The 17,466-nt window shown below is 38.0% G+C and overlaps 1 protein-coding gene across 2 annotated transcripts in view; it reads left to right on the top strand.

Moving 5' to 3' along the window:
* The first annotated feature begins 4,686 nt into the window (after positions 1 to 4,686).
* The window catches only part of LOC139961071 (mitochondrial 10-formyltetrahydrofolate dehydrogenase-like), a 37,317-nt gene continuing 24,537 nt past the window's right edge, over positions 4,687 to 17,466 (top strand). Inside the window, exon 1 of one of the 2 annotated variants that reach the window (XM_071959925.1) lies at positions 4,687 to 4,857. Coding sequence is in view for 1 of the 2 variants with exons in the window: in XM_071959924.1 (XP_071816025.1) it covers positions 11,730 to 11,774 (45 nt within the window). In the remaining variant the exon portion in view is untranslated. Of the gene's footprint in view, positions 4,858 to 11,530; positions 11,775 to 17,466 lie in introns of those variants that run through there. The other variant, XM_071959924.1, reaches the window with a different exon arrangement.

Raw genomic sequence — 17,466 nt, 5'->3', positions numbered from 1 at the left:
CGCGAAGTCGCTAATCACTATTACGGTTAGATTCGTTCAAATACGGCACCATACAGAACCGTTGTACTTAAAGCCGAAGCGAATTAATCAGGTCACACATCAGTAGTCTATCTATGCTAAGTTTTTTAATACCGCCCTTATTACCCTTTCGGAAAAACATTTCACACTGTAGTTTTGATTATAGTGAAAATTTGACGGGGGAGGGAGAGCGGTACCCTTCTTCAGTTTGGTATTTGTGTGCGCAACCCAGTACTTGGCAGGAACACACAGTATTTTGCTGTGTGGGTTTATTTCCCAAGAGGTGGTGTAAGTGGACGGGTCTATGACCGTGGCAGAGCTGTTTTAGGTCAACGGTGTAGGATTCAACCACCGCAGAACAAACCCAGTTATTAAACTTAGGTAAAGGTGATATTGGGTTGGACCATTTTTATATGTTACAGTCGAAACTAGACACCCAATACAAAAGTTTAGTTCAATAGACAACTTTCGTTAAATGAGGGCGCTAGTTGAATGTTAATAACAGAGCCGTATATAGAGACAGAGCCGTTTATACAGGCAAACTGAAATAACTCACGAAATCAGTTACCGCACTACAATTAGAGAAGTCTATCTATGGAACGCGAAAAGGGAAAAAATTCGTTAACAACGTCATGATTTGCAACACTAACCATTCCATAGATATAATGTCACGATAATACAGGTGTCGCACCACAATTAATTGTTCCATTGACTTACACACTAAACTTGTCACTTTCAAGACCTGCCAAAGCATAAATAGAAGTTTTCAACTGATATAACCTACCCACCACATGATAGTTGAGATCTTGGCCTATCATGGCACTTTCAAACTTCCATATCATGACCGTTTAAATTTGAGCTAGAAGAGGAGCAAGTTTAGCATAAACCCCAACCTTTACATCTGCTGGCTTGGAGTAATATCAACATTTGACCAAAATTTTCTTAAATGGTTAATATCACCTTCATTCCTCCCTATTTTCACACCATGCCCTTTCACACCCAAAAAAGCAGAAAAACCAATGATGGTAACTGATAATACACTTAAACAAGCATTACATTACGTCGTTTTTTCTCTTTTCTCCGACCATGGTTAATTTATCGTGCGGATGTACACTACTTTAATTGTGGTGTGGTATACCTACATGAGAGTGGATATTAAACAAAGAGGTGTTAATGCATATAACCAAAGTTTGTGGAATGCCTGATAGAGATTCGTCTATACCTCTCGATTAAATGCTCAGCTAAAGTGATTTGCCTCCAGTGGAAACCAGACCAAGTTACAAACTGCATTGATGCTATATCTCATTGCACTGGCCAAAATACTATTTTTACGCTCTTTCTCCTCTCAGCCTATTAGCTCAATGCGGCTTCAAAAAGACACAAAGAGAACAGGCCGGGCAACGGGAATTTTAATGATTATAAACTGGCCTGCTCAGACGTGGTACACCCTGCTGGTATCCATGACCATAGTTACGCCAACAGTGTTACCAAGAAGGCAACACCTACTCGGTCTGCCAGGTAAACCAGATCAGCACCCATTATGCACGAAATCCGACCACTTGGCTTACCTCTAACCAGGAACTCCCTCTGCAAAACAGCGGTTCTTCAAAATGCACTACCAACATTATAATGGCGTTCTGTAGAAAAGCCACCCAAAAAAATCAAACTATTAAACAAACTACATCAAATAATTAAATATTGAAATTTAATTTTCTACCACCGTCAATAAAAGAAATATTACGCTATAAACCAATTATTATATAATTATTATAAAAACAAATATATAATTCATTTCCTACCACCATCTTTACAAGAAGTATTACACTATGAAACCAACTATTATATCATTATGATAAAACAAATATATGATTAATTTTTCTACCACCATCTTTAAAAGAAGTATTACACTCTTATTGACAAACCCGTATATGTGAAATGTTGACGTAATATTACTGTGGCGCTGCGTTTGTTGAATACAGGGGCGTATCCAGGGGGGGCGCAACAGGCGCGCGCCCCCCTATTGGCCGTCACCCCCAAAAAAAAAAAAATTGCACAAAAAAAAAAAAATTGATGACGACCTTTATGTGAGATGTCGGTGATCGCTCAATCCCCCCCCCCCTCCTCCCGTATGCTTTAATTTTTGTTTGCCAAAAAAAAGTTCTGGCGAAGTTCGGCGGCATAATAGTTTTAGAAACATAGGTGGTAATTGTGTTTGTATTATCACTATAAACACTAAGTGACATGCCAGCCATACTAAATTGTGCATTTTGTGTCCATATTTACTGGAAATGTTGTTTATCATTAAGGTCGAAAAATGGATCACATATGGCCATGGGCGGCGATCCTGGGGGGGGGGGGAAGGGGGGATATATCCCCCCATGAAAATGGGTGGAGGGGATGTAATACACCATATCCCCCCCCCCCCCACCAAATGCCAGGGATAAGAATATTTTCATGCCTACATTTATGCATCATCGTTAATGTACGGCTCTTTTTTAGCTTCATTTCTCGCCTACCATAAACGCAGTGCGATCGGTTGGCGCGAATCGTACAAGAAAATTTTGGGATTAACAAACCCTCTAGATGACCGGAAACGGCACTTCCCGAGGTTTCCAAGCGGCATATACCCAACTTTAAAATAGGGATGTCATGTCCGAAATATCTCATAATCAGGATCCAAAATACTTTTTTTTTTTAATTTCGGGTGTTATTTTGGGAAAATTGCCCAACTCAATCTTGTTTCAGGCGCAACGTTAGAATGTTCGAGAGCTCATATATATTATTCGATCAAGAAAATGGCCACATGCAGGCTATTATAGGCCTATACACATGCAATACACAATTACACATAGTTACATTCCTAGGTACCGATTGCTAGGGCATCCAGGTGAAACGTGTATTAAGCAGTACCCTAGTAACATGAGATTCTCAGCTGTTCGAGGGAACATGTACGTGTGTAGGCCTACTATAGGGCCTATATGAATACTATGAGGGTGCATATATGTACTATATCAATACCGTGGGCGCAATAATACATTTTGTTGTTATAGGGCCAATGAAGCCTACAGTCAACTATTCTTGCTTTATAAAGACGCTTTATTTGAAAAGATCGCACTGCGTTTATGGTAGGCGAGAAATGAAGCTAAAAAAGAGCCGTACATTAACGATGATGCATAAATGTAGGCATGAAAATATTCTTATCCCTGGCATTTGGTGGGGGGGGGGATATGGTGTATTACATCCCCTCCACCCATTTTCATGGGGGGATATATCCCCCCTTCCCCCCCCAGGATCGCCGCCCATGGCCATATGTGATCCATTTTTCGACCTTAATGATAAGCAACATTTCCAGTAAATATGGACACAAAATGCACAATTTAGTATGGCTGGCATGTCACTTAGTGTTTATAGTGATAATACGAACCCAATTACCACCTATGTTTCTAAAACTATTATGCCGCCGAACTTCGCCAGAACCTTTTTTTGGCAAACAAAAATTAAAGCATACGGGAGGGGGGGGGGGGGGTGAGCGATCACCGACATCTCACATAAAGGTCGTCATCAATTTTTTTTTTTTTGCTATTTTTTTTTTTTTGGTGACGGCCAATAGGGGGGGGGGGGCGCGCGCCTGTTGCGCCCCCCCCCCGGATACGCCCCTGTAATCCGTGAGTTCAAGCCCGGTTCGTAAATTATTCATGATACCGATCTACTCCGACCTCTGTATGCTTTTGATCTAACACATTATGTCTTATCGGTGTCCAGCTAAATTGGTCAACATGCCGATTCCATGACGGTGCTTAATTTGAAGTAAAGATTCCTAAGAAATTTGTCAAAGTAGCGGTTCGCAAACTTTTAAGCCCCTGAGACAAGGAAAAACATTTCCTTAACCCTCAAAACGCTCCTATTTCAAAACGGAGGAATTAGCTCGATCGAATTCCTGGTACAAATCTAACAAGAAAATTAGTAGCAACTTTACGCATGAAGTTATATAGCCTACTGCCCAGTGTTGAAATAATCAAGCAACACAAATTTGTTATTATTATTGTTAATATTATTATTGCTGTTATTATTATTATCATTATTATGATTGCTTAGACAAAAGAGAGAGAAAAGTCGGCAGTCTTCCTCAATTTACATTGAAAATGTATAACAGTGGTCTTGAAAAATTTCGTGGTTTATCAATGAGATTACTCCATCTCCGAAGGTACACAACTGAGCTAACAAACTATATTGTCATTTTTTTAAAAGTTGCTGCATTGTCCTCTTTTAAATTGATGAATATTTTAAATTATGATGTTTTTTCTTATCAAGTACACTAACGTGACTTTATCAAATTGTCAAATTGCCGACGGCGATGTCGCATTGACGTGTGACTCGTTAATTAGTCGTCCCATAAAGGCTATCGTAGAAGTATGATCTCAAACCTAGCTATTCTCTATTTTAAAATCTGCCTTGTCACTGGGAACCAGGGAAACAAAAAAAGCATAAATTTCGGAGTCTCTTTACAAAGTCGCTAATACAAATGGTTTGAAAGTTTCCAAATGAGCCAATTCTCGTATGATGCAATCAGATTTTATGCAAAGTCACCGTATCACAAAGGACGTCTGTCATTGGTTGATAACCGCCATACCCCTGACACTCCCTGACTGCCAGTATACCAGGGACCGAAGGCTGCCACTGCACTTGCGAACAAATTATATAGACTTGACTTTGTTCATAGTGAATGTTCTAGGGTAAACTGAGCCAACTATCAACTTGATACAACTGTATCTAACACAAGAGGACCAGTTTACAGCACTTGGTGACATTTTGCCTGCGATTAAAGTCAGTTAAAGCCTGGTAAGTGTGAAATAATAATCAATATCTTATCGCTCTGTAACGTTATTTCTAACGTTGATCAAAATACGTTAGTGTTACTGTGTTTGTGTTAGATGTACTAACGGTCGTACATGTAGTAGGCACCATACAAAAACAGAAAAGCCGTGCATAACAATTAAATCTTGATGCAATGCATAAATATGATAGCTTGTAGTCCTGTAGAGCAAACAAAGTAATTGTTCGTTGCGTTTTCACAAATCCTACAAGTGAGTAAGTTAGTGAGCATTACTTCCTCATTGAAAGGCCTAAACGTTGGGCCGTTAGGTCAATACCGTATAATACATTTACAGGTGAGCAATACCAATGGTACTTTTACTACAATAGTAGTAGGCCTAACAATAGGAGTTATTATCAACAGAACGGTGTCAGGTATGGCCATACTGCTAACTCTTAGCTAGGCTAGTCTATGAATTGCACAGCAGTACAGGGCTGAGCAGTATGGCTTCTAATCACACATTTGAACATGTATGACATTTAAGGGAATGAAGTGGTGATTTTAGAAATAGAGTTTGTAGCTATCCTTTGGTGGAATCAAGCAAAAGGATTGGCAGAATACAGTTATTTCAAACTTAAAGAATCAGGGATTGACCTCCATATTTCTAAGTTACCTCACATGCTACTGAAGGCAACAATATTTCAGCCTGGGTTTTGATAGGGAGTTATCGGCAGTTCACATCAGTGAAGGTTTGGAAGGATTTTCTCAGAAAGGTGATGGATTGAAAATGGTAAATTACTAGTCTATGAAGTGATCAGATATTGAGATCAGTTTGCATTTCTTCTTTAACAAATTCTTACAGACGAATTTGTGCAAAGTAGATTGTCAACATTAAGTTTAATCATTGCGTTGGAATGATATTTCATGATATATAAAACTTAAACAACATGCCAACAGCTTCATGCAGTCTTCCAGAATTTGGTAAGAAATTGCCACGTCAGGCTTTAAAGCATGACTGTATAGACTAGTCCTTTCACGACATGTAAATCAAACTTTTGAGCAGCTTTTCAAATATTTAATATTTTTGGTACTAAAGGCATAGGCCATGTTTTAGTTTCCAGAATGCAAATGCTGAGTCCTTTCATCAGAAATTAGCTCACTTGGAGTCATCATTGCATTTATATACTATAAATTAATGTAACTGAGCTAGTACTTCACTGTTAATGCAAGGGTTGTTTCCAGGTATGTGTTTAATATTATGTTATGTCAAATAAAGTGTACCTAAAAAGTTAACCAGCTTCTTGTCCATGTGGCTATCATATGGTATGTACAGTAGGCCTAAAAGTAAGGACTAAGCCTGGTATTATGTAAAAGGATTTAGCCTTTTATTACATTGTCTACAGATAGGACATGTTTGAGTTTGGAATCTGTATGTTTAACATCAAGGCAATTACAGCACTCTCTAGATCCTTGGGTGCAAACAGAGAAATCAGTAAACGAGTTTGAATAGTCGCCCTTGTACAAGTACAGTATTGAAGGTCAGGCATAAACATTACCGTTTGCCAAATGTCATGTTAAATGTCAAAGGCAGCATAACTGTCTATATGCCATGTGTGTTATTCCAGGGTACTTTGTATGAACATTTTTGTTTCATGCATCATAAACAGTTAACTGTCTTTATCATAAACAGCTACCTTAAATGAGAAGATAGCAATGTTTTCCAGAAGGAAGTTGCAGATCTACGATTTACCAAAATGATTGAGTCTGTTTTGTGATGTGATAAATTGTGAATCAATGTAAGTTCTGTGTAGCAATGCATTTAGTAGCCTTTATCCATCCATTACCACCTACCCCCCCCCCCCCAAAAAAAAAAAAAAAAAAAAAACAGAAAAACAGTACAGTCATTACCTGTCAGTGCAGGGACTCAATTTAAAGATTTGTGATTGAGGGGAGGCCAGGAGTCACATCAGTGTTCTGCGGTTTTGAAATTACCATCTGTGACAGCAATATGTTTGTGTGCAAATCATGTCTCTGACAATTATTGGGGACCATGGTCCTTTCTTCCCTCCTCCCCTCCCTGCAGTCCCTCTCTATAGACAAGCATCTGTTGTCTGAAACTTTGTTACAAGCACATCCAGTTAATTAAAACCCCCTCCCCCTTTTTTTGTTGTTGCAGCAGTAAGATATCCAGGGACATGTGGGCTACATGTTTAACTTGTAACCAGTTGTAACCAATCTTTGAACATAAGAAAATCATAAGGTGGTAAATACCATATCTAGCAATTCAAATATCTTCAAGGTTTGATGCAATTAATAATTAACAAGATAACAATTAAGTAACCCTATAAGTCGGTATTCACAGCTTTCGACAAACAAGATTAGAACCTAAAGTGATTTTGCGATGTTATAGATTATCTCTTACCTAAGTCACAGTTTGAGACTAAGCTTAATTATTCTGCAGATTATCACAACAATAGCTTAATAATAAGTACAGAGTTTAATTAGGTCCCCGTGCAGTGTTATTAACTTGAAAGAACTTTTGTTTGGATACTTTAAGAAGTGATAAAACAGAGGAAAATGTTATATGTGACAGATGAAAGGGGAACATACTGTAGTGTATTCTAAGCATCCTCCTGCATAATTGTATTCAATTCCCTATGTATCAATTTTCAGATAACAACATTTTATTTACATGTTTTCCAGCAGGAGTGAACTTGAACTAAACAAGTGTGATGTCATAGAAGCATGTCCTGACATTTGTTTTTCCTTTAAAAAAAAACTAAATTACAACTTTCTACCTCTAAATTGGGATACATCTCAGTATCGTTGGGTACTGTTAACTTCACATCCTGTTAGGTAAACTTGGAACCCTTTCCAATCCAAGTAAGGTAAAACAAAAACATATTGCTGTTGATGTGCAGCTATGACATCACACCTGCTTGCTTCAAGTTCTCTTAGATGGTACGACCTGTGACAATTTGTTGTCAGTATCTCATGTATGGCTCATGTATAGGACTTGGATGCAAATTTCACCAGGATGCTGAGAATATGTACTTCTTTCGTCAGTCAAAAATAATTTAACCTCTGGACTACCCGTTTGATGTATACCAGCAAACAATTTCTATCCAATAAACAACCAAAGCTGTACTAAAACTGCTGTAAAAACTGCAGAGTAAAATAGCTGTGTATTTTTTCTTCATGTGTAGAGTATGGAAAAATCTTTATCTGACATCTGGCATGTGTTGGTTTAGATAGTGGTGTGTGGGGGGGGGGGGGAAGGGGATGGACATACATTAGAAGACAAACTGTTTTGGCTTCTGTCACTTTAATAATTTTGTTATTAATTTACAATTTCTTTGCAATTTTTAAATCTATCACAGCAAAAGTTATACTGTGGTGAATCTGTGGAGATTAAAGTTGACAAATAAATATGTGGGTGATTAAAAGCTATGGAAGACCAAATAGGTATTAATATAAGTGGAAATCTACACAGTTTTAAAATGTGTCCTTTGATCAGAACTTTACAGAAGAGTACAGTAGGTCCTTGCTTATTTGTAAAAATTCCAATGAACAATAGTATGCCCTCTAGGGCTACTGCTTCAATGATGTGATGTGATTCTACCAAATTACATTTGCAGAAGTGGACTGGAATAAAAGATTTGGAATAAATACTGTATCTGTATGTCTTGGTGTTAAAGAATCTTAGAGTTCCACCAAGATATCAGGTTCTGAAGCAGTAATGTGCACAGGATTTCAAAGGTGGGTGGGGTTGGGTGGGAGGGAGGGAGGGAGGGGGTGGCACATATCCCCTAATGGAACCTTTATGAACCGGCTGAAGACTGATCCAAAATTTTCAATGAGGGGTTTGGCCGTGGGTCGTAGTCAACTTAAAGAGACTAAATGGTGCACTCTGCATGAGGAATATTTAGACTATAAATTGTTTGTTAAATGCAAGGTTGTCTTAATTATGAAACTTTTTTTCCCTGACTGAAGATGGAGGTGGGGCTATGACCCCCTCAACCCCTTTCTCATAACTTAATTATACTGAGAGTTACAAACAACAGTAGTTTACGTGACAGTGACACCATCATAGCAGAGGAGCTGCAAAGTGTTTCGTTTTCTTTATAGCACCATACAATTTATCCACAGAGAAATAAAAATTTGTACAAAAGATGATAGTGTTTCCATAATTCATTATAAAACAATATTAGACTGCAAGTTTGTATTTAATTCATTAAAGTGTATGGCACAACTTTAACATGTACATCCATTCCCGAACTGCCATATACTTGCAATGCAACACATCGACAAAACCACTAGACAGGAAATACCCAAATTTGGGAGAGGGTTCCAAGGACATTCAACATGGAGTGTCAGACCTTTTGACATGGGGGAGGGGGGGGGGCACACCAACTTCATGATCAAAGTTATATAGGTCACCAACAATGGAAGCAAAAACATGGTGGATATGCTACTTGTAATCATGTCAAAGGAACACATATCATGTTTTGCATATATCATAACTCAACAATGAAAAGTAAATAATATGTAACAGAAGAATATCTTGTTGGGACTCAGACCGCAAGTACTGGTCTGACTGACCTGGGATCCTGAAGGAGGTTTGAACCACAAAACTGTGCATAATGTATGTATATTTGTATTTTAGATCCTCCTGCAAGTAGGAACTCGCGAAGAAGCCTCATTGGCTTATCAACTTGAAAGCCGCAAGCTGACCGAAGTCAGTCTCTTACATTCATATTTAACGTCCATGATTATGAATTGTCGACAACTCTGTAACTGGACGACGAACATTAATCTTGGAGTGACTGGAACCGGGGACCTGTGTGTACACCTGATGTGTGTACATGTGCACCTGATGTGTGTACATGTTTATATCCAATCAGTATATTATTTTACCTTCATGCATTTCAGATATATATGCTTCTTAAAATGACCTCCCCAAATATTGTTAACCTTCTACGAACGATCAACAGACTAATTAGTTAATTAATTTTGGTTCTGCACCAGTGAATGAACACCTGTTTTTATTACACTCCAGACTCTATTGCCAGGTGTGTAGTATATAATCACACTTCACACACTTGCTACCATACCTTTCGTCTAGACAAGGCCAAATGTTTTAGATTACCAGCTTGATCCTGGATAATCCCAGGACTGCCAGCAACAGTTGAAAGTAATTTGGTAACTTTTTACATGCATGCTGACAAGTACAGTAAATAAACTATGCAGTCAAGTTGATATATATTTGGTCAATCTACCAAGAAAAGTTACACACTGTCCATGGCAAACTCTCACAGGGACTGTGGCACAAAACAGGGCTGATGAGAAGGGGTGATGCTGGTCGGATCTAGTGCCATTCAGCCATACCTTTCCGCCATAGGTTTCGAGCCTTTCCACAATGGCGGAAAGGCTAGAAACCTCTGGCGGTTTTGACCAAATTTTGCAATCATTCACACAAAGAATTTTTTTTAATGTATTCAATTAATGTTGCAAAGGGGAGAAAAAGGATGTATTTTGCCCCTTGCTCAGGCAAACAGGGTTTCAGAGGAATTTCAATGTCATTGACACACTACAGATATTTATTAATGTGATCAATACATGTTATCAATGTCGCAAAGGGAAAACAACGGGTACATATTTCACCCGGCAAGGCTTCGGAGGAATTACAAAGTTATTCCCACAAGTATTTTATTAACATAAACACAAAATGTTATAAATGTTGCTAGTGGAAAAACATTGGTAACATTTTACTTTTGTTTTTCTAACCTACATAACGTCACTCCTACCCACAATAATGTGCTCTTTCCGCCATAAAAAAATTGCTTTACTGCCATGGTGGAAAGGCACTCTCTCTATGGCGGAAAGAGCACATTTTCTATGGCAGAAAGTACAGATGGCCGAATGACATGGCCCCCATGCTGGTCTGGCCAAAGCCCAGAGGGTCAACTAGGGGGCCTGTGCAAATATGGGATAAAGAATAATGGATTTTCTCAGACGCCCATGAATAAATTTATAAAGGTGACAGTTGTTCAGATCTGGCTTTCTAAGCCCCTTGCGCCTACGCCTAACGTACTACCCAGTCAGAGCCTCCTGTGATATTTGTTACCAAAAGTCAAAACTACCAGTCTCGATAAGATCGAGACTAATCGTATGATCATGACGATTTGCTACGTCAAGTGAACTCCACGAAACCCTTCGAAAGGTAAACAGATGATCTCATCCAGGTAGGAACAACTCGCTGCTCGAATTAGTGATGAACTGTTAGACAATACATAATACCACGTACGTACGTACGTGTGGAAAGTACCACGCACATGCGGGATATGCATATGCATATCGTAACGGTCAGTTTAAAAAAATTCGTTTACCAGCTGTGAAATTAGAATACGAAATATCCAATACTTCCTCTAGGATTGGCCGAAAAAGAAAGAATACCTTAATCCATTCAGTCCGTTGCAATAAATAAGAGATAACTTAACGATTCTCGTATCATATTATTGAAATTCATATGTTTAAGGGTACATGATTTATTTAACTCCGAGCGCTTTTGATAGACTATTCCAAAGTAAAACCAATCGTAATCCTTTGTTTTGGTGACGCCTAGTTCCCGCCTACTGATATGCTGTCCTCAATACTGCATTGAATTGACAGTACCGGCGTTTGGCTTGTATTGGCAGTATATCGTACTACATGTATGTGCATAACATAACACCCAAGTACGTAAACAAGCTGACTGTGCATGATCAAGATAGAACGAACACACGCACGACTAGAAAGTTTTGCATCATCTCCCAAACTGTTCGCCAGGTTGGCAGTTCGAACGCCGGTTTTATAAATACATAAAAGCATAGACGATCGCTCGTGAAATTCATTCGCCATGCTCTCTGCTTTTCAGTCAATTCGCAAATTTTCAACGACTAAGGTAAGTAAATAAATACTGCGAAGTCATAGGCTAGGGCATACTTTGATTGATAAACATAGCTTCACTGGCTTATGTCCAAATTACTTGCGCAGAGTGTATCAGCATCAGCTGTTTGCGTATACTCGGAAATGATATTGTTAGGACATACCGTTATACTATAGACTTAGGTGTTAGATCAGGGCATGTAAATTTCTCAGGAAACAGTTAAATATTAGACTGCATATTGCAGCCTAATTTAGGCTAGATATAGCCAGAGTGTTTCTAGCATAAGTGTTATTACTGTTCGTGATTAACTTTGGAACAGGAGCTAATCTAGCCAGATGTTGTTTGTAATTGTAATTAATGCATTGTGTAGGCTAGGCCTAGTATGTTGACCATAACATTATACTGAATGGTATGGTTGCCTTTGAATAACTTCCAATGACATGTATGCTTCAACTCAGTCTCCATGTAACACATCATTCGTTCAGTGATCTGTCTTGGCCTATTTACTTTCTAATCTTAGTCAAGTTAGGCATTGTGCCAAGAAGCTGTGACAGCCTCGAATGTCAGAGTATTAATAACAATACGTGTACATCAGGAATGTGGTTGGCCTGATCAGACAGATCAAAAGTACATCTGTTAATCTGAGCAGTTATTGTCCTTGCCTTTGGCTGCAATCAGGTTGGTCGCAGCCGAAGTTACATTAGATTATAACTTATAAGGTTATAAGGAGGAACTTTGAAATGTTTTTAACAGGTTCACTTCTTTATAAATAATTGTTAAATTAGGAACAAATATGTTACAAACATTTTTAGCAATCTTTGTATAGAATTGTACACTACATTTTAAAAGATCATGAATAGTGCAAGTCACTTTTGGCTTCCTGCGATCAATATAAATAATGGACACATTCACATGCAAAATAAACTGTGGAGTCGGCTCTATGCTTGTAGTCCGTGAAGTTTAAAGTTAAGGCTAGAATACTGCAGAGCGATGTCTCCAGGCACCATTGTGACAGTTTCACAATGTTCAATATTCTATATTTTAACCTGTTCTGGCTTGGAGGTGGCCAAGTTTGAATGTAGCTTGGTAGGCTCATAATTGACGCACTTAATGATTAAGGTCTGCGATGTCTGTCAATGAAAAATCCAAATCACTAAATTGTATCTGTTTTTCATATGTGTAGTTCCTCAGAAATGTAATGATCTTAAAATATTTATTGTTCTGTGCCAGCATAATGTACATTAAGCCCGGGGTCACATCTGCGCCATTCAACACCGATTCAACTCGCAATACAATTGAAGGTTGAATCACGTAGTTAGACACAGGTATCAACTTGTTGCGCAATAAAAGTTGCGCCGTCGATTTGGGTTGATTTGTCCTGTAGTTGTTTGAACAGTCGCGCGTATGTGACCAAAAAGTTGATTTCGAAGTTGAATCGAAAATCGCGTGATTTTAGTTGCGAGTTGAATCGCGTGTTGAATCGCGCAGATGTGACCCGGCCTTTAGAGCTGAATTTTCCCACAAAATGTCTGCCGTGTGGAGTTCTTTCATACCCCAAAATTGACACATTCGTTAATATGCTAACTGTTAGTATACATCCATTAACTTTGGATGCTGTTTGCTATGCTCTGAGCCTAAGATTTCCTAATGCCAAAAATATGTGCAAAACTGGGGGGGGGGGGGGGGGGAGGGTGTTAAAAGCTTTAAAAGAAACACAGTTTGATCAGCACATACCTGATATGGATTCAGACTCATGAAATATGTAACTATGCTTAGCTGCAAAAAGAATTGCTTGCCCGCTGTATCTTTGCTAGTAATATTTGAAGGTGGGTCAATTACGAAGACCTGGGCATGAGTTATGACGCCTTTACTATACAGTATGTATAATGGCTGAAAGCTAGTAAAGAGTTATCTAGTTAAGCCTAGTTGTAGTACTAGGAAGTTTGAAAATACTAGCTCAGAAGTATTGCCCTGCATTGTGCATATTTTCATGGTCAACAGGTAGTGAAGGCTTATTTTGCAATGTTTTTAGAAGCCATGAGTTTGGTTTGCATCTGATAGTGTCATTTGAGTCTGTTGAATATATCCATCAATATGCCACTTGCACAGAGAGAATACATGGCTGCTATAATAATATGTGCAATCTTATGTAAACATTAACGGTAATGTACGATTATATTCAAACATAAAAATGAAGGGACATAGACTAGTAGAAACCAGGTATTGTAATCTAGACAACAAAATGGGTCCAACTGTGTAGAACACTTCAGCAAAATACTCTGTCATCTTTTCCGTTGAGAGAATGAGGAATACCCGTCTTGACAATGCTCACCATGGATACATGATCACTTTGGAGGCTATTTACATAATGTAACCTTTGACCTACTTGAAATGTATGATTAATGCAGAGTAATCATGCCATCTATGGTATACACAGGAGGAAGTAATTCCGTCCAGGCCTTCTGTATGAATTAACATTAACTTTCATGCACTCTATAGTACGTTGCTCTGGTTACTGTACACGTACTGTGTGTGTATAGAGAGTCTACAGTGTATATATATATATAGACTTCAATGTTAACTGCAGGGCAGCTAATGAAAACAATACAATATATGAGATATAGCCTTGATAAGTGTTGGCCACTGCATCAGCACTCGCTGAATGCATTTGAAACTGAAATAAGCTTACAATTATTTCTCGGAGTGTGGATGTATCACTTTACCCTAATGTTCAGAGTATACTGTTATCATTGGTTAACAGCTGTTTGATGTTTATGTGAGATGGTCACCTGATAAATATGTGTGATCAGCTATTCATACATAGGAACTTGCTGTACATTAAATTGTCATATTTTCATTAAATATTTAAACTGGCTTAGCTAGCCCTGTATTGATGGATAGAAAGTCCACAAAAGAAGAGTACTTTCCCAAAATGTTTGCAACTGTCCTCAAAGTATCTTAAATGTTCTCTCCTGTGTTGTTCAAACATATTCTCCAATAAAATTGAGGAGACACAAAAGATGTGATTAAAGATCTGATTCGTTTACAGTTAAGCACAAGCTCAACTTCCTATACATTTATATAGTGTCTGCTTCTTCTTCTTCTTCTTTTTTGGGTTACTTGGTTTAGTTTTCTGTATATTTTTTCATGGCTATTTGATTGGTTGGTTCACTAAACTGAAGAGTTACTTCATATAAATGACTCTTATTTAACATGCATTAAGAAGAATATTCTAAAAGTTTTACGGGGGAAAAAAATGGAAATAGTCTATAAAGAAATCAACGTAAATCTGTGATAGTCTGTTTGAAATCTCCATGAAAATAAAGCTCTTCCCTTTAAACTTGTACCATTTCTTGGTAGATTTGTCAACTCAAAGGATTTTCTGTTGACAAACAATGTGACACTTGAATAGAAAAAATATTTCACACTGCAAATGGAAAACCCCATCTCAATACCCTGACCCTAATTCCAGATATGGTTGGTTGAATATGACTTATGTTGAGCCTAGGCCTGCAAACTGCAGTTTGGATCACAGTAGGGGGTCTGTGATGTCATCTGGTTACTGCTCTTTGGAAACTTTACTTTGGCTATTATTAACTTCTTGTTCATTTTATCCTTGAAACGTAATCAATTCATTTGCAATGCCAATAACCAAGCTGTCAAAGATCTGAGTAGATTTCACCAAAAAATGTATCTTTTTTTGTAGAAGGTATTCTTTTGCCTCTGTAGATAAATATTTGAAGAAATTATAAACAAAAACAGAGACATTTTCAGCTGAATTGGCCAAGTGATGAAATCATGCATTTGTTGCCAGATGCATAAAATACAAATTAATGAAATTATCACAAAAAAATTGAAAAATTCACATCTACGGGATAAGAAATGCGTTGTTGTTTTTGCCAAAGATTATTAATCTATTCAGCATGTTTTTAAATAATCAACTTTAGCCACTAGTATATACCCTTTAAGATTGTCAAGTCAAAACATTTAAGTCAGGTCTTCATTCATGAACTCTATGCACTGGAGTTCAAATATCTTTAAATGTTTTGGTTTGCACACTGGAGGTGTGACTATTTGAGAGCTGATAACTTAAGTTGACACAAGGGGGAATTGACCTAAGATTGTCCTCAGTATATTCTGTATACAAGGTTGTTGATATGTGCTTTGTGGGTAAAAGGTCATTCAGGACAACTTGGAACTGGTTCAAACTAGTTTCAACTAGTTTTTCTATTGAAGGATTGGTATGTACCTCAGTCAGTCTGTTTTAGTTTAATGAGTAAAGTTGGTAGCAAAGAATTTAGAACCAAACCCTACAGTATACTTAGGGCTAATCATTTGGCCTTCTTTTGTTTGGTTCATGGTCATTTCAGGAAGGTTAGGGATTGTATTGTTCACTCAACTGAACTGATCTTTACACAAACAACACAATGTGTTCTTTTGTTGAGCTGCTGTGCAAATTCAATCAATGAATTTTCATATATACGCAATGTTATCAAACATTGCCTTTTGATTTCTTTGTACCTCATTGCAGTGAAGATCTCTGCTTTGTTAACTGTCTCTAGTGTACTTGTTTGACTGCACTTGTATTTAAATACCAACCGCTAAAGTTCCATTCAAATATCAAGGAATTTGTTGGGGACCTGTAACTTAAATGACTGTAACATCATGACCACTTTCTTGAGCATGTATAAAAGAAAGTTGGCCTGACGTTTTGATCCTAGCAGGATCTTCTTCAGAGTCGATAAGCAGTTTGCTAACAGTTTTATTTTATTTTTAATTTCACTCTCTTGAGCAATAGCAAATGCTACTTGTGGTGCATTTAAATGCCCCATGTTTACATTTGAACCAGACCTGATCTGGTGAACAAAGGATAACTGTAGTAAGTGGGGCTTGATAAACAGATATGCCAGGTCACCCATGATTCAGACTTTGACTACTTTATAATACAACATATATTGATTCTGACCTCTGTGTTCAACCAGGGTCACACCCTGTATCAAAGCCTACAGGGGTAATTTCAGTGTTAACAGCACACTAGGGGCGTGACTTGATGCCCTTTGTTCTGTTTCATATCTGTTAGGTCTTTTCTTTACCTTTACTACTGTACGCAGCAGAGCATTTATGTGCACATTAGATAGATTAGATTCAAGTGGGTCAACATGTTGTTAATTCTATATTTAATCCATGTGCAGTGATTTAAGGGTACCGGCGTCATTACAGTATTCCACGTAAAACTTATTTGAAGAAGAGTCGCTAGCTCATTGCACTTATGAAAGTAAACAACATTTATGCATCTGTACGAAGATATGAAATTAGAGATTATAGTACGGTAGCTGACAGTACAGTAACTGGAAAGTTAGACCGACTGGTCAGCATGTGTCTAACAGTTGGGGATCTCAACCTCCCCAATGAGACCGGCGTTGTGTAACTTTCGAGAAATGCTCCGCAAACCGGAATCGTTCAAGCACAAAGTGGCGAGAAAATAAGCTGAGCACTTCCGTACAGGGGAGCTGCTGGCAAAGCTTGTGTCATTACTAAATTCAGCCTGTACTAACTTCTCTACACATAAGGACGTAACTGCTTGGAGGCATAACATGAATTCATGTTCTCTTTTATTGGTGCAAAAAAGAAAAGAAAAAAAAAACCCATCTCCTCCCCAGAGCATCGAGTTACCAACACATCAACCCACTCACCTCAACCTTTCGAA

Source organism: Apostichopus japonicus, chromosome 20, assembly GCF_037975245.1.
Source record: "Apostichopus japonicus isolate 1M-3 chromosome 20, ASM3797524v1, whole genome shotgun sequence".
Lineage (NCBI taxonomy): Eukaryota > Metazoa > Echinodermata > Holothuroidea > Aspidochirotida > Stichopodidae > Apostichopus > Apostichopus japonicus.
This window is presented reverse-complemented; position numbering and strand designations above follow the sequence as displayed.